Here is a 19,746-nt window from a genome sequence, read left to right as displayed (position 1 = left end):
CACTACAACATCTGCACAGTCATTGTATTTACAAGAAAATTTTACTCAAAATCCAAATGAGACTCTTATTTTTCAGAGTTCTGGTGTTAAATAAATCAAGGGTCATTGCAGAATGACTCTCAGTGAAGTTTTTGGATGTGTTCCACTATAGACAACAGTGTATTTGATTCAGCAAGTTACCCAGTAACAGAAACACTAAATCACTTGTTTCTGTTGTCAGTTTATCTTTGACATTATCTCTGACAAATTAAATCCCAACAGCTTTGCAAGCTACCATATTTGTGGCAAAAGGACAAAGTCAATCTTTTGGCCATAACTGCTGCTGATGCATGAAAATGTAAATGAATGATTTCAAGAACTTCACTGCTATATGCACCAACACATGCAGTCCTATTACAGAGGTGTTCTGTATACAAAGCTGATAGAGCAACAGCTTCTAAACACATTAAACAGATAAAAAAGTATGCATGTTCTCCCCTCCCTGACACCCCTTCTTGTTCACTTTTGTGCTTTAATAAAATGTGCCAGCAATTATGTTATTTACATAAATGTGTTCAATAAATAAATGTTGTACAAAAGTAGAATTAAAGTAGAAGTAGAATTAAATAGAATTTTTATTGTGGGAAAAAGACAGCTGGGGCAACTAATCATATGAACAAGAGGAGCAATACAGGCATTGATTTTGAGAACAAGAAGTTATAGCGTTTTAATCCATTCAATGATGTTTCCTTTAGGGTCACGCGGATGGGCAGGAACATCCGGCATGTTTCCATCATCTCGCACAGGAACTGTAACAAGAAAACAGAGATGAAGTATTAATAACTGATGCTTAGATGTCTAACATTTGTCAGCAATTAACTCAAATACAAGAAATGATAGAACTGTTTACCTGGGTAGTTGTATGGAACAGCCGCATTCATCATTGCTGTATATTTTGTATAAGGACTGATCAATGGAAGAAGGACACCTGAGGAAAGACAGCACATTGATTACACTCTTAGGATATTTTTATCGTATTAATCTAACAAAATTTCACTGGATAAGACATCATCCACAGAATCTGCTTTTTGAGTGGGCTACACTTTCCCTCATTCAGCAAAATTCCTCATATTTCAAACTAACATGCAACTGAAGTGCTGCTATTAAATCTGTGTAACTGTGTCATTGCTATTTTATTTTTAACACATTTTTATAGTCTTTTGATGTCCCCGTTCCAAATATTTTTCTTCATTTTCCCTTTCCTTTTCTTCTTTCTTTTGCAAAATGTTTTGTTAATGTTAACACGTCGTACTTGTCCTTGTTTTGCTTGAAATATAACTAAAGGTTTCAATTATTTGTATAACAATTTCAGTGTGTTCCTTTTTTAACACGGCGCCCCAACTTGTGTTTTTAAAGCATTTTCAATGTTTAGTCAGTTTAATCGAAATGAGGTGAAGTGTAACAAATGACCTCATTACCATCTTGTTACATCTTTCTTGTTGCTTCAATAGCAGTACACTACTGCCACCGCACACACTTAAAAACATTAGTAACCTACACATACAAGGCTCTTTTCTTACCTAATAGCCCGATTCCACAAGAAGCCGTAATAACAGGCTCCTTATTCCAAGCATTTTTCAGAAAAGCTCCAATTCCTGCAGGAAAATACCGGCATGTAAAAAAGCTACAACAACTTACAAGCTGCGCTTGATTAGCTAATGCTAGTTAACATTAGCAACACATCCAAGGTCACATTTTTCATGCATTTTCAGATTAATATAATAAAAATACGGTAAATCTAAAACATTACTTGTGTAATTTAGAACATTTGGTATATTCATCTATTCTACAAAGAAGTTATAGAAACGAAAACGTCTTGAATTACAGGTTCAAAAGTGACAAAATACACTCGTACCTGCCATATTGTCTACTGTAGTTTAAGCGAAAAAGGTCATCATGGGAAATGTAGTGTCAATTAGTATGACGTATAATTTCTGCGCCCGTCGCACGTAAACACAAGTGGAAGCTATCTATCCAGGGGTCTATTCTGTTTGCGTTTATGTCAAGATTTATGTTTACAAGAGCTCTTTATCCATCTTACTGAATAAACGGCAGTTATTTGCGGTCTAGTGAGACTTTTGATGACAAAACAGTTTTTAGTCGTGCTTTAACATCGCAGCTGACATCAATGTTTGTTGACTGAAAAATGTAAGCAATTGCTGTATTGCCACTGCATTTATGGTGAATCTATTCACTGTAAAACCTATTGAAATTTTGGAACATCAACATAGATATGAACTAAGTGTTAATCGCTTTACTTTTAATTTCCTAACTAGTCAGCGCACCAAAATTATTTGATTAAAGCGTTTGTATTGCGACGCAGAATTGCATCTCTCTTTAGATGATGGAGGATTTCTCTGGCTTGGCTCTGCCCCCCCTTTTTGGAGGACACATCCTGGAGGCAGAGTTGGAGCCTGGTGGCGTGGAGCTGGGTCCAGGAGAGGTAATAATGTTTACATTCTGATTTATAATATTCTTTAAAGCATGGGTTATCAGGTCTGAACCTCAAGATCGACTACTCTATAACCTATAGGTCAGGGTGGACAACTCTAGTCCTCGAGGGCTTCAGCCCTGCAAGTGTTGGGAGTTTCCCTGCTGTAACACATCCTAACACTGGTTACACTTAATTTGCAGACTTTGAAGTCAAACTCTGCACAGGTCTGCTAATTGCCAATTGTTTTGAATCACGTGTTGCAATAGGGAAACTCCCAACACTTGCAGGACTGTGGCCTTTGAAGACCTGAGTTGCTCAACCCTGCTTTAGATGCATCCCATCTCCAACACGCTTGAATCAAATGACTCAATGGCATTTCTTTCAGCTTTTCAGAGGCCTGGTAACGAGCCATTCATTTGGTTTGTGTATTGGAAAAGTGTCCATCTAGAAATTGCAAGAAAGTAAATCTCTATGACCAAACACTTCAGACCTCTCTGCAAATTAGGTTTAAAAATGTACAAACTAGCAGCTCTTTGCAATAAACAAATCAAAGAAAATCTATTTAAATAGCTCAACACAACCCATAAGTGGTTTCTCCAAATTCAGCAGAAAATGCCACTTTCAATGAAGATTGCAGTTTCAAATATTAGTTCATTTTCATCCCAAAAAAATAGCTATTTTTCATCCAAGAACAAGTCACAGTCGAGACAGATTTATTTCTAACACTAGTTCCAATGCTATTGGCACAGAAGACTGCACACATGCCAGGTCAGTACTCTCAACCACAACAATATCACTCTGAGTCACCTGTGACTCCCTGATTCACTTATTGAATTCAGTCTTTAATAATATTTCAAATTTACTGCAACAGTTGCAATTTATTCCAATGATTAGTTTAATTAACAACAAGTTATTTTTCGGCCACTGGGTTAATAACACCTATGAAACACACCTGGAGGATTCATCAGATGCACTCACTGCACTGGCAGATTACATCTTGAACTGCCACAGCAGGTAGCAATTTGCTTACAAACTATAGAAGGTACAGTAGGCCTTGTGATGACAATTTATTCCACTCTGTCATCTGGGCCTGAGTAAATCAGGTTCTAAGAAAGAAGATGTATAGCAGGTAAACTTAGCAAACTGTGTCTTGATGCCGTCACGCTCACTTTTATTTCACTTCAATTCGGCCTGGATCAGCTACATTCCAGGCTTTGCCTCTCTGATGACTGATAAATATTCAGAAGTTGGTGGGTAAATTCTTACATACAAACTTATGTAATAATACATAAATAATCTTTTCAGTACCATGCAGAATGCATGACTTTTTTTTAATGGTAATATTTTCATGCTTATTTTATACAAAAGTTAAACAGAAAGTTTTCTCTGCTGATGATTGTTCATCGGAAAACAGTCAAGTTCAGCATATAGTAATAAAGGTTTTTTTGTTTGTTTTGCCCTTTAGGTTGAGCTGGACGCAGGAGGCAACGAACCTCTTGAAAGCACAGCACAAGAAGATGAAGAAAGAAGAGCCCTAGACAAAAGGAAATATCTTGCACTGAGCAGGAGATGTAAAGAAATTGAACAGGTGTGTATTGTCCTGTGTAATCTGTTAAAGAGTCATACTACAGATGCTTCCTGGATGCATTTCCTGTGAAATGTGAATAACAGTTACAGTAATTAAGTGGAATTCTGATGCTTACTTCTGGCACAATTTCTATTTACAGAGCTCTTTAAACCAATTTATTATATACATTTTACTCCTTGCCATTTTTTTTATTATAAAGACCATATATCAGATTATTCTATCCAGGTTTCACATTCCAAGTTTATAAAATATCATTTCAGCTGAAAACATTTCCACATCTTCACCAGCCTGTAATCGAATATATTTTCTGTGTTCAGATAAACCAAAAGATTTTGGGTCGTCTTCATCAAGTACAAAGAATTACACGACGCTTGAAAAAAGAAAGGCGGTATTGAGCATTAATTAAAAAACTAATGTTGTACATTTTTTTCATTGAAATTTCATCTGAGCACTGTGTTTATCTTACAGGTTTCTTATGAAAACTTTAGATGCTCATGGGGATGATTACAGAAATGCCCAGCTCACTATATTGCTTGAGGTAAGGATTAGAGTGATGGGAATATGATGGAATTTTCTCACACTTTTAAAAATCAGCCCTTGTAAATTGCTGTAATAAAAGCAGAGATAAAAAAAAAAGTGATAAAGATACATAAAGCCAAAAAAAAACCCCATAAATATTATTTATTAATTTTGTATTTGAATTCAGGATTTTTCTGCAAAATGATTGATGTATTTTTATATTTCCACTTCATTTACTTTTTTACGACAATCCTCTAACTTCATATGATGTCTATAGTACCATATTGTGAGCTTAGCTTTTGAAAATGTGAGAAAAAAGAGGTTGTCGTCCTTTGGTAACTGCAGTTTAAGATTTGCACTACTAGGATCCAGAGGTTATTATGAACATCACAACAACAAAAAAAATAAAAATAAAATAAGAGAAATTAGAAGAAGTAATAGTACTTTATTAATTCCAATTGGAAAATCTTTTGCTGCTTTTACTCATCCTAATTGCTCTAGAAGCAGTGGGCCGCCAGTTTACGTTGCCGGGTGAGCAGTTTTGGGTTGAAGCGCCTTGCTCAGGGGCTCAGAGTGGTTCCACCATTCATCCAAAATATAAAGGCATTTTATTATTATTGTTTGCACTATTATATTTATTTATCATATTTTTGTAACTATTATATAAAGTTATAATAATCACTTTTAGTTAAGCATTTAATTAACTTGTTAAGTGGTTGAGATGAAAAATACAGAATTGCTATCAGCTGGAAAATGTATTTGATAAACAAAGACACTTTTATAGTTCATTCAGTATTTACAAAAGGGGAAAATACCCAAACACAATTTAGGTGACATTATACCAGTTTGATTCCTCAAAGACAATGAACCTTGTCTTTTAGGCTTCCTTGGCCAACTGGCAGGTCTCCCTTGTTAATATATTTCTTACAAATTTAGTACATTACATCAATAAAAGCACATTAAGCGATTCCCTGTAGCTTCTTTTTAAATCAAGCCATTTACAAAACACAATAAAAATGTATCTGACAAAAAATACAAGTGGTAAGACATTACATAAAAAACAGAAGTAATTGGACCTCCTGAACACAAGTCTTTAATATAATGATTAATATATTACTTTTATAATTTACTTCTTTTCAGTATATAGTTCAAAGAATCCAAAAAATCTACAAAGTAGATACTCTTCAATTAAACCCAAGCAAACAAAAATATATTCTTTTAAAAAAACACAAGTATTTTAGCTGCAAGGTGGAATAGTGGTTAGCACTGTGGCCTCGCAGCAAGAAGGTCGATGGTTTGATCCTTGGCTGGGGCGAGATTTGGTCAGTGGCCTTTCTGTGTGGAGTTTGCATGTTCTCCCCGTGTATGCGTGGGTTCTCTCCGGGTACTCCGGCTTCCTCCAACTGTCCAAAGACATGCATGTTAGGTTAATTGGTTACTCTAAATTGCCCTTAGGAGTGAGTGTGAGCGTGAGTGGTTGTTTATCTCTTTGTGGCCCTGCAAGCTGTCCAGAGTGTACCATGCCTTTCGCCCAAAGACTACTAGGATCGGCTCCAGCTCCCCGCAACCCTTCATTGGATTAAGCGGTTAAGATAATGAATGAATAAGTATATTTAAAAATAATTACAAGACTACGTAAGGAGGTGTTAAATCAAACTTCTCAAAGGTCCAAAATATATGCGTATTCATTTTAAAGAGATTTCATTGGTTTCAGGAGTCAGTTCTATTAAATATATCTACTAAAACACCATGAAAGATATAAATTCCTAATGTAAGATTTTTAATTTGAAAAGGTATTGAGTATAACACAAGTATTTATCTTTATTTCATGCAATAAACTGATGTATCACCAGTGATGCATCACCAGAGTGAAATGATTGATAGAATCCTGAAAATAAAGAGTTGTGGAGAATGCATGTCTATAAACCAAGTCCATGAAGAGATATCTATCACTCTATTCAAAATTTCTTTGAGGTGAAGATTTCAGTATGACTGTAGTTTATGTATCTGCCTCTGAGTATGACTCACTTGAGTTGACCAACTTTGAAAGCACTGCAGAGGGCTTTAAAACAAGTTGTGTGTGTGTACTCGTGCGATGTATGAGTAAGAGTAATTACGCTTGCTGGATGTTACCACATTTAAAAACATTCTCCGGCGCCTGTTCCAGGAGGAGTCTGGAGCCCACATAGATCCTGCTGCTGGAGTTGAGGATGAAAAACTCAATGGTGTGACTGGTTCTTCAGCAGCATTGCATCAGGGTGGTGGGCCAAAAAAGAAGAGGCACAGACTTGCTCGGCAAGAAAAGGACAAAGATCAACAGGTAAGCGAAACACTCTAGATGGTTTGCTGTTGTTCATGAATGTGCAACTCTAATGTACTCCAATGGCTGGTTTCCATTGAAAACGTAAAAATTGTTTAAACATGTGATAGCGTAGACTAAATTGATGTCTTTTAATTGTAATTTTGCTTCTTTTTCTCAGATTGAACCGGACATGTCGGTGTTGGCAGAGACTCAGTTTGGGGAAATACCCAGCCCAACCTCTCTGTCTCACTAGCCAGTTCCCTCCAGATGATCATGATCATAATTATGATAATATGAGGAGCCTTTTACCCCAGCTGTTCTATAAATGATGCTTCCTTTTCCAAGTCAGGCTTTACACTATTTGGAGTTTTTCCTTGAAGAGAGTAAACCAATTGTATTCATGTAAGGTCAATCAGCTTCACTTCATACATATATAAAGTTTTTTTGCATACGTTTTGTGTATTGATATTTTGTAGCCATAGTTTAGGAACACACACAATCAGACTTTGTGTACAAAAAAATGGTACAACCTAGTTAAAATAGTAATTCTCCTGAAAAATGAAAATTTCAAACAAAAACTAAATAAATTGTGATTATTAATGGCTTAATTATTTAGCTCAAGAATGTTATGCTATTATAGATATTTATACAATACACTTTGCTTTTAGCACCATCTATTTTTATTTTAATATTTCTTTTAAAACATCTTCATCCATATGTATAGATAAATGCGCAAGATGTTAATCACAACTTTTTATTATTATTATTATTATTATTATTATTATTATTATTATTATTATATTGTTTCCACATAACTGCTCATATAAACATACTACAAATTTCAGGCAAAATGATAATTAATTTCTGGACTCAAGTTGCATGTATGTGGGCACCTGTCATAGTTACATATAAATTCTTGGTGGATATATAAGTAGAAGTTGATAAATATATAACGATTCGTAAAAGCTAGGAGAAAAGTGGCTTTGTGTCGATCATATGTCGTCTGACTAGTGAGCCAATGGGTGTTCTGTACTAGATCTCGCAGTGACAGGCATGACCTCTATCCAGTCAAATCGCTTAGAAAAGATTTAGGGCGGGGCCTAAACGCGGAGGTGCGATTTTAGCTACCGTCCATCTTCAGCTACATTACAGTGAGCGAGCTTGTCGAAAAGAAATCATAATTTGGAAGTAAAGAAGACTTTCTGGAATAGGTTTTTGCTGTATTTGAAAAAAGATAAACGAAATTCCATAACCTAGGTAAATGTCGTACACAAGTATAAATCTAGATTGTTTTCTTGACCCAGTTTCCCTTTTTTTTTTTTAAAAATTGGGCTAGCTGGCAAGCTAAGCTGCTAACTAGCATTTTATGCATCTGCTAGCCAGGCATTTAGCTGTGTTAGCTAGTATATGACGATTTGGACGGATTCTATTACATTATGCCTTTCACAATGCAAACCCAGTTATACCTGGTGTGCAGGACCTCAGAGCCAAGATGCATGAATATTGATACAAACATAATCCCGGACAGCTGTTCTGAGACGGGCGAGTTTGTAACCGAAGTGGACGAGCTAGGCATCTCGCTAGCATTAATGTTAGCTTGTTAGCTGGTCAGCGTTAGCTGTGAACTATATCAGTCATATTTGTGATATTTGAGAGTTTGTTCTGGAGTTTATTGACGTAAACGAAATATGATTGAAGACCGGCGATCACACTTAACATTTTGATGAAAGTGCTTGAATTGTGCAGGAGCTACATTATTTCTACAGCTAATGTCAATCGGCCAGCTAGAAGGAGTTCACGTCAGTTTCACTTGCTGCAAACGGATGTACCGATTCCCCTGTTGGAGGGATTTTTCTTTTTCTTTATTTTATTAAATGACATGTTTTTACCTTTCCTACATAGTTAACGTTGTGACAGACGGAATGTGGACATCGTCGTAGTCAGAGCCATGGCTGACAAGAGAAAACTTCAAGGTAATGCTGTTAGTTGCAACTGTTCAGTGTTGTTCAGGATCAGTCACGCTGTCCTGCTCGGGATGGTGCAGCCCGACTGCCCCACAGTTCACTTACCAACTATGTCATTGTTTTTGTCAGAAGTTCTGGACGTTTTAGAGTTGCATGAATTTGTAAAAAAAAATATTTATTTTTTTTTTACACATGTATGCAGGTGAGATCGACAGATGTTTGAAAAAAGTAGCGGAAGGTGTGGAACAGTTTGAAGATATTTGGCAGAAGGTAAGAGACCCCTGCATAAAGGTAAGGTTTTATGGGCATTTGCTGTTATTGTAACTGAAGCAGAAAAATGTGCATTGTCTACATTTCAGCTCCACAATGCAGCCAATGCAAACCAGAAGGAAAAATATGAGGCTGACCTCAAGAAAGAGATTAAAAAACTACAAGTAAGAAAAGTTCACAGACATATTTTCATTGTTGAAAAGTCTTGATATAGTCATTGTAATTTAAGTAGAATGTGTTTTTTTTTTTATGTTATAACCTTGTGTGTTTTTCCAGCGATTGAGAGATCAAATAAAAACATGGGTGGCTTCAAACGAGATCAAAGACAAAAGGCAGCTAGTTGAGAACCGCAAACTTATAGAAACGGTATGACACATTGATTTTTTCAACCATTTTTTTAAGAGTTTGGTATTTGTTGGTTTCCTTTTATTTCTTAACAGCCATCTGACACTGCCTTATTAAAAATTAAATGCTCTCACCCACGTGAGAATTTAAAAACACAGTTGACGACAAGCTTAAGGACCGTCATACTCACCAGCAAAATTTAGTGTTGACCCCTTCCAACAGCCTACCTTTTCTGTCATTTTGATCATTTATGTCCAAAATATCACATGGTTACAATTTAGGATATACATACACATCTTAATAGCTCCTCTTGTATTTTCTTGATTATCAGCTCAAGATGTTAACCATTTATGATTGACTGTTTTGAAATGTGTGATAGAAAGTGACACCAGTGCCTCTCTGAAAAGTTCAAATTTTAAATTAGAAATGGCTCTGGCTCATCAGAGGGAGTAGGCAGCTCTGAGGAAGACCATGAGCATAGTACTTGTTGATTAGGTGGTGACATACACATGCTCTTCATGTGGAATAGTTGATAAACGACTGAAGTTTTTAGAAAAAAAATGCTTCGTAGACACTCAGCCATATCTATAACACGGATATTATAATATATCTTGAATGTGAACAAGGTCCATGCAATCTTTCTTTCTTCAGCAAATGGAGCGGTTCAAAGTGGTGGAACGTGAAACTAAAACAAAAGCCTACTCGAAAGAAGGATTGGGGCTCGCTCAGAAGGTGGATCCAGCTCAGAGGGAAAAAGAGGAAACGGGACAGTGGCTCACAGTAAAGCATCTACTATTTTCTACTTAAACTGTGACTCAAATGTTTGGACACACTGTCCCACTGGACTTCATGGGAATGTTTGTCAAAACTTTGGACTTGTTCTGTACTTTTTTCGACGCTGAGCTTAAATTATTTTTTTTATTACTAGCTTATTTGAAAACAGAAGGAGAAAAAAACAAGTGGTTTCAAAAACGTTTGTGTCTTGAATACATCTTTTTAACTCTCTCTTTACCTCTGCTCTACTCCTCATCTTCAGAATACAATAGACACTCTAAATATGCAAGTGGATCAGTTTGAAAGTGAAGTGGAGTCTCTCTCAGTCCAGACACGAAAAAAGAAGGGCGATAAAGAGGTAAGTCTTTCTTATTCATTCCTTTCATCCTGCAGTCATGACTTTTTGTAGCCAATAAAGTCTAACAAACATGTGCTTATACCTTGTGCTTGTATTCAATTTGTGATGTAGAAGCAAGATCGTATTGATGAGCTCAAGCGGTTGATCGAGAGGCATAGATTCCACATTCGCATGTTGGAGACCATTTTAAGAATGCTGGACAACGACTCTGTGCCAGTAGATTCAATACAAAAGATCAAAGATGATGTTGAGTATTACATTGATTCCTCCCAAGACCCAGACTTTGAAGAGAACGAGTTCCTGTATGATGACTTAGACTTGGAAGACATCCGTGAGTATAGATATGTCTGGATGAGCCTTTTTGTTTCTTCTGACACACACCATAATGATGACATCTGACAAACGTCTTCTGTGTTTCTGTTGTAGCTGCAGCGTTAGTTGCAACTTCTCCATCAGGTCAGGGCAACGTGGAAGATGATGTGTATCTCCACTCCAGCAGCACTCCCACCTCTACCACGTCGTCTTCACCTATCCCTCCTTCCCCAGCCACTTGCACTGCTGTAAGTTTTTCTCTTTGTATCATGAAAACTGATGACTTTGTGGCAAAGCGATTCTGGGTATAAAACATTCATCCTGACACAATGTTGAACATATCCCTCTCTTAACCATGCATTTAGTTTAACCCACTACAAGTCCTGTTTTGCTATAATCCACCGGCTAATATGCTAATTCAACATTTCAAAAGTGGATTGTCATATCAAGGTATCTCCTCCTATAGGAGAACTCAGAGGACGATAAGAAAAGGGGACGGTCGACAGACAGTGAAGTTAGTCAGGTGAGAAGTTCTCATCTGTGCTGTGTCGGTAGCTGAACAGTGTAGTCCAGCACTCTTCACCCTTGGTCCTGGAGACTCAACGTGGCTGAGGGTTTTTGACTTCTCAGGCACTGAAGTGAATAATTTTCTTTTCCTTTGGGACCTTGGTTGGAGACTTCTGATTTAGTATGTGCCATTTCTTGTATATATGGGCCTTCATAAATCAAAATAAACTTTGCTCCTCATATTTTAGCAGCTGCTCTCTAAACAGTTTGAATTGAGACGTTTCTCTCTGATGCTTTCATTTTCAGTCGCCTGTGAAGAATGGTACCCCATCGTTACTATCTTCCTTTTCTTCTTCCACCACCTCCGGGTCATCTTCATCCTCCTCCCTCGTGTCCATGGCGAGTGTTGTTGGTGGCATTCCCGCAGTGCCCACGAGCAGTAGTCTTATAGGAAGCTTCAGCAGTGCGGTGCAACAACATCAGCATCAATCAACACAGCAGCAGCAGCAACAATCTCAACCATCAACCCAGTCGCAGCAGCAGCCACCTCAGGCAAAACCTTCTGTCCCTTCAAACAACACCCCAAGCCCACCAAGCAACCCTCTTCTCCCAACTTCCACTGTCCCCTCTCTTCCTACATCCAACACACCTAATTCATCAGCTCCCAACTCTCAGTCTCAGCCCACATCTGGACCCTCTTCGACATCCAGTTTGGGACTTGGACTGGGGCTGGATTTAAGAAAAGGTGGCATGATAGGGACCAGCACTGCCAACCAAATGCCAAATTTAGGCTTGGGTAGCCACCCCACTCCTTTGAATACAATGTCAAGCCTCATTTCAGGGTCCACACCTGCCCCTTATGCTCAGGCAGCAGCATCAGGAGGCTTGGGTCTGAGCAGCACCACTCAGTCCAGCATTTCGGTAGAGAACAGCACTTCCATCCCCACCTCTGGCTCCAGTGGAGTCACCACCAATGGGGCAGGAACGGGGCTTGGTTTACTCGGTTCCAGTCCAGCCCACAGCTCTCTAAGTGGGAGTATTTTGAGTCTGATTCCTGGACAGAGTGTGGCTCCTGGTACCTCTCAGGTACCACCAAGTTCTGTAAGCGCCACCCCAGGAGTAGTTGGCATGATGGGAAGCAATGGAGGAAATGTTGGTGTGGTTGGAGGAGTAGTGAACGCTGCTCCTGCAAGACCACCAAGTGGACTGAAGCAAAATGGAAGCACAAGTAGGTCAACATCTGTTTGTCCCTGTGTGGCCATTTACTCTGGGTTTCTATGAAGGCATCATCCATCCTCTCCTTTACTTGCTTTCAGGTTACAGTGCTGTAGTGGCAGAGAGCTCCACAGAATCTGCGCTAAGCACACCGAGCCAGTCGCAAAGCAGCCAACCTTCATCTCTCAGTTCTTCAACCAGTCAACCGTAAGTTGTTTCTTCTCCAGTTTGAGTCCTGAAATTTTTTCATGCTGGTTAACGAGTCTGTCATTTCCATAAAACGTGGGACAGGATGGACAATGGTCCCAGCTTAATCAGCTCCATCACCCTGCCCCCCAGCTCTCCGTCCCCCTCATTTTCAGACAGCACGCCTGGTGGAGGTAGTCTTCTCAACGGACCCCATTCCTATACACAGGCATCTGAGGGCCTGAAGGTGAGCGAAATCATGTGATTTGATTTTGGTATAAGGTTTATATCTGAGAGGAGTCAACACCGGTTGAGAGCGTGAATAAGAGGTTTTGCCCAGTAATCATTCAGTCATGACATTTGTTGTAATGCTTCACTCTGCCCCCACACCTCTCATTTATATTCACGTTATAAAACTGTGTTACAGTTCGGCCACTATTCAGAAGTCGGATAATGAGAGGATCAAACCTTTGGTCATCGCTAAAAGTCATTGTATGATTCAGTGATTTTTTTTCAGCGGAGGTTGAGGGCAAACTTTTTTTTTCCTGCAGCAAAGCTTTTGACTCGTCACAACAGAAAAACTGCAGGTGACATAGATTTCCAGAACAAAGGCTCAGACCCAGCAAACGACAGTGAGCAAGACAACACAATACAAAAAAATCTTTAACTTGGCTTTTGAAATGGAAGCGGTTTTAAAAAGTAGTTAAACCAGTACCTTTCCTGGCAACTGAGGCCAGAGGGTTCACTAGACTTTTTAAAAATGATTACTGATCTCTGGTGTGCGTTGTTTCGCAGGTACTTTGCTGTGGCAGAGTATTTGAGTGTTTTGATATGCTCAACTGTAAACAGATTTATTAAAATATCCTGAACTGCCTACAAACCTCAGCTTCTCACTGCATTTATACCTCTTACACTTAAACACTGTTGCATAAGTGTGAGGCCTACTCTTATGCAACAGTGCATCAAGATAGAAATATGGTCATATCAGGATGTTTTTGAAAGAAGCATAACACGAGTCTCGTTCCCTTCCCTGAAAACACAAAATGCAGCACAGTAAAAATATAAATCCAGGATAAATTGGTTAACACTTTAACAAGCAAGAAAACATCTCACCCCAATGAACTGATTTTAGATTATTTAGAATTTATTATGGGGACTTTCAACTATAGGTCATTAATCACTGAGACTGTCTGTGGGTGCATACTTTATAGAGGGAAATATTTGACGTACAACTTCACAGATAACATGTTTTGCGAGTAGTTTTTCATTTAACTTTGGTCATTTTCTTCTCTAGCATTATCTTGCAGATCATCCTTCCTCTTTTAAATGATAACTAGATTTGCTTGTTTTGCCATTTTATTTTTCTTCATTAATCACAATGTGTTCTCAACAACTCCTTGTACTCTCCTCAGGCTCCTGAGCCTCTCAGTTCTCTGAAGGCAATGGCTGAGAGAGCAGCGCTTGGATCAGGCCTGGATGGAGAGATTTCCAACCTGCATCTGTCCGACAGAAATCGGAACGGTCAGACATTATTATTATTATTATTATTATTATTATTATTATTATTATTATGCCAGGGGACATCAGTGCTCATGTGGACAATTGGAGGAATGCCCCCTGATCTGAATCCTAGCAGTTTTGTTATTGGACTTATGTGCTCATCACAGATTGTCAATAACAAACACCATGTTCAAGCATGAGTGTGTTCACATGTGCACTTGGCACCAGGACACCTAGGCCACAGTTTGATGATCGACTTGGTAGTTGTGTCACCGGACTTGTGGCAGCATCTCTTCGACACTCGAGTGAAGAGAGGAGCAGCTACTACCTAGTGATGAGTTGACTCAGATGGTGAGGTAGGATGCCAGTCAGATCTGGCGGACCCAAACATGTGAAGGTCCGCTGGAAACATCTGGCCAAGTCCCCTGTCAGAGAGAGCTTCTACTCCCACCTCCAGCAGGGGACCTTAAGTCTGAGTGGACGATGCTCCAGTCGCTGTGGCAAAAACTCAGGTTTGGGCAGACCACAGAGAGACTTCCGAATGGTTTGAAGGAGATTCTGGTCCACCATACGGCAGTCCAGGAGGGAGAGGCAGTGCTCCAGTGGTGATGGGGAAATGCTGACCTCCTCTCAAGGTGTTGTGAGTCAGAGGAGGAAGTTTTCTCAAGACCTCCTCAATCCCACCAACTTATCTTCTGACGAGGAAGCAGCGCTAGGGAACTCAGGGTTGTGTTCTCCTATATGCAGGACTGAGGTCGCTGAGATGGCTAAAAAGCTCCATGGTGGATGACCGCCCAGAATTCCTTAAAGGCTCGTTTCCACCGACAGGTGTGGATTGGGTCACATTTTTTTGCACTTCCTCACATGAAAACTGGGACGTGTACCATCCTGCATTTTTGTCCCCCTTTTGTTGGCGTACCAATCTAACTAATTCAGCCTGAAAGGGTGGAGCTTGACTCTGCAGTTTGTTGAATGGTTTAAAAACAAAAACACTTCCCATGCAACCTGACGTGAAAACAAAGCAGCAGAGGCTGTTTGTTTAGAGCAACAGATTTTCTTTTTGCTTCATGAATCTTTGTTAAAAGTTACGTCAAGAAGCACTGTTCAGTGAATGTCCAAGGAGGAATAACGAAGAACACGGAATGTTGGATGGTTGCCATTCTCCTTTCTTTCTGAGTCATGTTTTAGTTTGACTTTCCTTCTGGTAAGGTATATTCTGGGGTCTTTGACTGGAGGGTCCGTCAGATAGTCAAGCCTCGGGTTGAGGAGGGGCAGTGTGTTCTTTCTTTTTTTTTTTTTTTTTTTGTCCCGGTCTTGAACCAGCTCTACACCCCTCTCAGTGTCCTAGAGGGGGCATGGGAGTTTGCCCAACCAGTCTACATGTGCTTTGTGGACTTGGAGAGGACAGTCCCCCCCAGTGAGGGGTGCCCAGGGAGTGTACGGCACCAGACCCCTTTGTATTACCAGTGTCTGAGAAACGGCACCTCCAAATCCGAGACCGTGGTCCTCAGCTGGAAAAGGATGCAGACAGTGTCCTCTCTGCGTTGGGAGTGAGGTCCTTCCCCTAGTAGAGGAGTTTAAGTATCTTGGGGTCTCGTTCACAAGTGAGGGAAGGATGAAGTGTGAGACTGTGACAGGTGGATCCGTGTGGTGTCTGCAATAATGTGGACTCTGCATCAGTCTACCGTGGTGAAGAAGGAGCAGAGAAGGACAAAGCTCTCGATTTACCAATCGATCTACATACCGGTACCTACTCTCACCTGAATGAGTTTTCTCTGCAGGGTGGCTGGGCTCTCCCTTAGAGATAGGATCGCTGCTCCTCAACATCCAGCAGAACTAGATGAGATGGCTCGGTCATCTGGTCAGAATGCCTCCTAGACGCCTCCCTGGTGAGGTGTTCTGGGAGCATCCCTCAGGGAGGAGACCCCAAAGAAAACACAGAACACGCTGGAGGGATTACATCTCTCAGCTGGCCTAGGAATGTCTCGGGATCCCCTGAGATGAGCTAATAAATGTAGCTGGGGATGGGATGTCTGGACTATGCTCCGTAGACAACTGACCCCGAATACGTGGCAGATAATTATTATCATCATTATTATCATTATAATTATTATTAGTATTATAATTGGTATGAACACACATTTTCACACACAATGCTCTGCTGTTAGTACACATTTTTGTGTGAGGATTATACTTCATTTCACTTAGAATATATGGGATCTATTTTTGGGGGATGTCCTTGTTTGGTTTTGAATAAAAAGTAAATTAGGCTGCTCATAAGCAGTATATCAAAATGATTGTGTGATTTTTGTCATTTTATGAAATATTAACCGATTTATAAATCAGAGGTTAAAGTGGGAGTGTAGCAGTCATGATTGAGCATCTTTCTACAACTTCTACACTCTTTCTTTATCCTGCAGATATCTTCTCTAGTTCATCAGCAGCACCTGGCACACCTGCCGCCCCTCAGCCGTCCGTGTCAGAGGTCAGCATACCCCCTTCACTCGGAGTCTGTCCGCTTGGTCCAACCCCTCTCCCAAAAGACCAGCTGTACCAGCAGGCCATGCAAGAGTCTGCATGGACTCACATGCCACATCCTTCTGACTCTGAGAGGATCAGGTGAGGGCATCACAGTTTTCATAGTTAGCAGTTACAAACATTGGATGTTTTTTATGGCTTGTCCAAAAAGTAAAAGAAAAAAGTGATGGTGCATCACAGTTTAACTCTGATTACAATAACTTGTTACATACATTTCTTGTTGTTTGTGTCAGCGTGATACCGTAAACAAATTTGGATTTGACCATGTGCAACAATTTAAACTGTTTATAAAACATAGATGTGGTCAAACGTGTTGTTGTTTAGTAAACCTGCCTGGGACTCTGTATATATTACCTCCCAAATCTGATAGCAAACCCACTTCCCGTGTATCAATAAACGGAACATGTGGCCAAATATTTGGGAAGTTTTGTAAATAAAAGAAAAGGCTGTTTGTGTCTTGTTTGGGATTGTTAGTTAATTAATTGACACAACAGCAAAACACTTTACAAGGTTTCTTTAATTTGTGGCTTTTAAAGTCAAGAAATGTTAATCCTTTTAGTCCAAAATGCATTTTACAGTGTGCAAGATGATGGTGGAGGTCCAGGGCTTGGTTCTGTGTTTACCATGCTCCTTGGCATTGTGTTTTGATTTATCCCAGTGAAGTCCATTCTCTCTTTCCTGTCCCATCTTTATCTTTTCTCCATCAGGTTTGACCAAGATTTTAGTCTAAATAAGATGCAATCTGTTAAAAGCAATAACAGGCAGATACAGTGTGCATTTTCCCAGCTGTAATACAACAAGCTGTTCTTCTTTTTCTCTGTATAGCTTATCCCACTTTGAAAACTTGTCAGTTTTGCATCATGTCACTGGCTGATATTTTCATTCGTTATCATTAAGATGACACTTCAGTAAATCTATTTTTCTTGATGTGATTGTGTTTCTTTCCTAAAGGCAATACCTGATGAGGAATCCATGTCCCACCTTGCCCTACCACCATCAGGTACCGCCACACCACTCTGACTCCATAGAGTTCTACCAGAGACTGTCCACAGAAACTCTCTTCTTCATCTTTTACTACCTGGAGGTAATCACACTGTCAAATGAACCATTTCTAGTTTCTCTTTCTTCATTTTCTCTTCTTTTATTACAACTGATAAGTTAATGGTGTCTTCGTTGCTCTCCTAGGGCACCAAAGCTCAGTATCTATCTGCTAAGGCTCTGAAGAAACAGTCATGGAGGTTTCACACCAAGTACATGATGTGGTTCCAGAGGCACGAAGAGCCCAAGACTATCACTGATGAGTTTGAGCAGGTACAGCTTCTCCACATGGATTTCTGTCAACACTGAAACCTGAGACTTGTGGTTAACTAGTGCTAATGCTGTTCTCTTTGTTAATGGTGCTTTTCACCCTGCTGTCCCGACAGGGCACTTACATTTACTTTGACTATGAGAAATGGGGCCAGCGGAAGAAGGAGGGGTTCACCTTCGAGTACAGGTACCTCGAAGACCGAGACCTTCAGTGACGTACAGAGGGACGCAAAAGGACAAAGACAAAAATGTGCTGCTGTTGACATTCCGAGACTGAACTCCAAACTGTGGATAGAGATTGTGATGTGTAGTAGAAACCCTCCTGTAAAGGAGACTGGTGTCTGTATAGGCTGCATCTCGATGTGAAGCCCTTGCTCCTCGTGTAGAGCTTTGCTTTTGACGAAAACACCCCGTGGGTCTGATCAAATGCACTGCGTTGCACGAGCTGGGAGGTCTCTCGTTGGAGATCTGCGTTTGTGCCTGTCTGTGTGCACACTCAGTATGTGGCATTAGGAAAGCCTACCCCATGCATGTTTCTCTCTTTTTTCCCCCCTTTTATTTTTTCATTTAAACTTGATTCTCTGTATCACCTACCCAACATGAGCCTGGAAGCCTTTGACTTGACACAAAACAAACCTTGGATTTGGTTGTTAAGCTGCCCATCTTGTATTTACTGTAATTTGGTGGTTTAGAATGGGGACGTACAGTGGACATTTAGTCATGGTGTGTAGGAACGGCTTCTTTTAAGATCCTACAATGCCTGTTTAATATGGTCACTATTGAAGATAGTGAGCGGTTATCAATAGTTTTATTGATATTGTCTTGGTCAATTAAAACCGTGATTGAGAGTGACCACAGGGCCTCTCCCTGTGACAGGGAAAGAGTCCTTATTGGACATGGATTAAATTGCTATGCAATTGAACTGGTCTCTGACTCCCTCTCTTTACAAATAAAATGTTTTTAAGTTAACCTGTCAAATATATTATTGCGCCTTTATGTTTGAGACTACTTAATAAACTTCTAAATCTTATTAGGATTTGCAATATTAATCTACTTGGTGTTTGACTCCTGTACCATTAAGGAATTCTCATCATCCTCAAATCAGCCAACTAGTCTAATGAATGTAGCTTTACCCAGTTCACCTTTTCATTATATGCAGAATACAGATTGCATAATAAATCCGGGTTTGGTTGGGCCAATGTCCCACCTTTTTCTGTTATCCTGAAATCCACTGTGTTAATTTACCAGCTGTTACTTATGAGAACCTTTAAGTGAATGTGCACCAATGCAACAGTTTAAGCTACATGTAAGCAGAAAACCTGAAAATTATGGCAGTAGCTCCAACTTGAGGGGTAAGTAGGAAATGTAAAAGTTGACCTGGATATTGTGGGTTCAGTGTTTGTGGCAGGCTAATCAGGCAGGATTTTAAACTTTTTTAAAACAACCATGAAAACTACAAATCTGTCTTGCAGTTTACATTGTGTGATTAGTTTTCAGGCTTCTTTGGAGGGGGGGGGGGATGATGGGGAAAGGGAAACAGCAAAGTTGTGAGATCTGCCTTTTATAGATTATATTTTTAGGGTTTTA

General features: G+C 39.6%; 3 protein-coding genes across 4 annotated transcripts; 2 read left to right on the top strand and 1 right to left on the bottom strand.

The window, feature by feature from the left end:
* Positions 1-596: 596 nt before the first annotated feature.
* On the bottom strand, positions 597-1,936 carry ndufa3 (NADH:ubiquinone oxidoreductase subunit A3). Its single transcript, XM_079240227.1, has 4 exons — positions 1,895-1,936; positions 1,560-1,634; positions 890-967; positions 597-788 (listed from the first exon to the last, which is right to left on the bottom strand). Exons 1-4 carry the CDS (start codon positions 1,899-1,901, stop codon positions 697-699), a joined length of 252 nt encoding a protein of 83 aa, XP_079096353.1. The 5' UTR covers positions 1,902-1,936; the 3' UTR covers positions 597-696.
* Positions 1,937-2,000: 64 nt separating this feature from the next.
* Positions 2,001-7,371, top strand: tfpt (TCF3 (E2A) fusion partner). Its single transcript, XM_079240938.1, has 6 exons — positions 2,001-2,482; positions 3,939-4,061; positions 4,379-4,449; positions 4,530-4,599; positions 6,748-6,900; positions 7,061-7,371. Exons 1-6 carry the CDS (start codon positions 2,381-2,383, stop codon positions 7,133-7,135), a joined length of 594 nt encoding a protein of 197 aa, XP_079097064.1. The 5' UTR covers positions 2,001-2,380; the 3' UTR covers positions 7,136-7,371.
* Positions 7,372-8,007: 636 nt separating this feature from the next.
* Positions 8,008-19,650, top strand: cnot3a (CCR4-NOT transcription complex, subunit 3a). 2 transcript variants are annotated; one of them, XM_079240439.1, is made up of 18 exons: positions 8,008-8,139; positions 8,785-8,855; positions 9,049-9,116; positions 9,206-9,280; positions 9,393-9,482; positions 10,113-10,241; positions 10,498-10,593; positions 10,705-10,924; positions 11,020-11,153; positions 11,372-11,428; positions 11,719-12,640; positions 12,729-12,834; positions 12,919-13,060; positions 14,226-14,334; positions 16,734-16,932; positions 17,803-17,935; positions 18,037-18,162; positions 18,276-19,650. In XM_079240439.1, exons 2-18 carry the CDS (start codon positions 8,831-8,833, stop codon positions 18,372-18,374), a joined length of 2,730 nt encoding a protein of 909 aa, XP_079096565.1. In that variant the 5' UTR covers positions 8,008-8,139; positions 8,785-8,830; the 3' UTR covers positions 18,375-19,650. The 2 variants fall into 2 exon arrangements, with proteins under 2 accessions (XP_079096565.1, XP_079096566.1); XM_079240440.1 differs by lacking the exon at positions 11,372-11,428.
* The last annotated feature ends 96 nt before the right edge of the window (positions 19,651-19,746 follow it).

This window comes from Telmatherina bonti (assembly GCF_933228915.1).
Source record: "Telmatherina bonti genome assembly, chromosome: 5".
Lineage (NCBI taxonomy): Eukaryota > Metazoa > Chordata > Actinopteri > Atheriniformes > Telmatherinidae > Telmatherina > Telmatherina bonti.
Note: the sequence above shows the minus strand (reverse complement) of the source record. Positions and strands in the feature narration are given on the sequence as shown.

Bases quoted from the DNA above. Each gene is read 5' to 3' on its own strand.
- ndufa3 (XM_079240227.1), bottom strand. The intron at 968-1,559 runs GTAAGAAAAGAG...GTCTTTCCTCAG, and splicing joins TTGTGGAATCGGGCTATTAG to GTGTCCTTCTTCCATTGATC. The intron at 789-889 runs GTAAACAGTTCT...TTCTTGTTACAG, and splicing joins TGTTCCATACAACTACCCAG to TTCCTGTGCGAGATGATGGA.
- tfpt (XM_079240938.1), top strand. From the start codon at position 2,381: ATGATGGAGGATTTCTCTGGCTTGGCTCTGCCCCCCCTTTTTGGAGGA. The intron at 4,450-4,529 runs GTATTGAGCATT...TTTATCTTACAG, and splicing joins CGCTTGAAAAAAGAAAGGCG to GTTTCTTATGAAAACTTTAG. The intron at 6,901-7,060 runs GTAAGCGAAACA...TCTTTTTCTCAG, and splicing joins AAAAGGACAAAGATCAACAG to ATTGAACCGGACATGTCGGT.
- cnot3a (XM_079240439.1), top strand. From the start codon at position 8,831: ATGGCTGACAAGAGAAAACTTCAAG. The intron at 10,925-11,019 runs GTGAGTATAGAT...TTTCTGTTGTAG, and splicing joins CTTAGACTTGGAAGACATCC to CTGCAGCGTTAGTTGCAACT. The intron at 12,835-12,918 runs GTAAGTTGTTTC...AACGTGGGACAG, and splicing joins AGTTCTTCAACCAGTCAACC to GATGGACAATGGTCCCAGCT.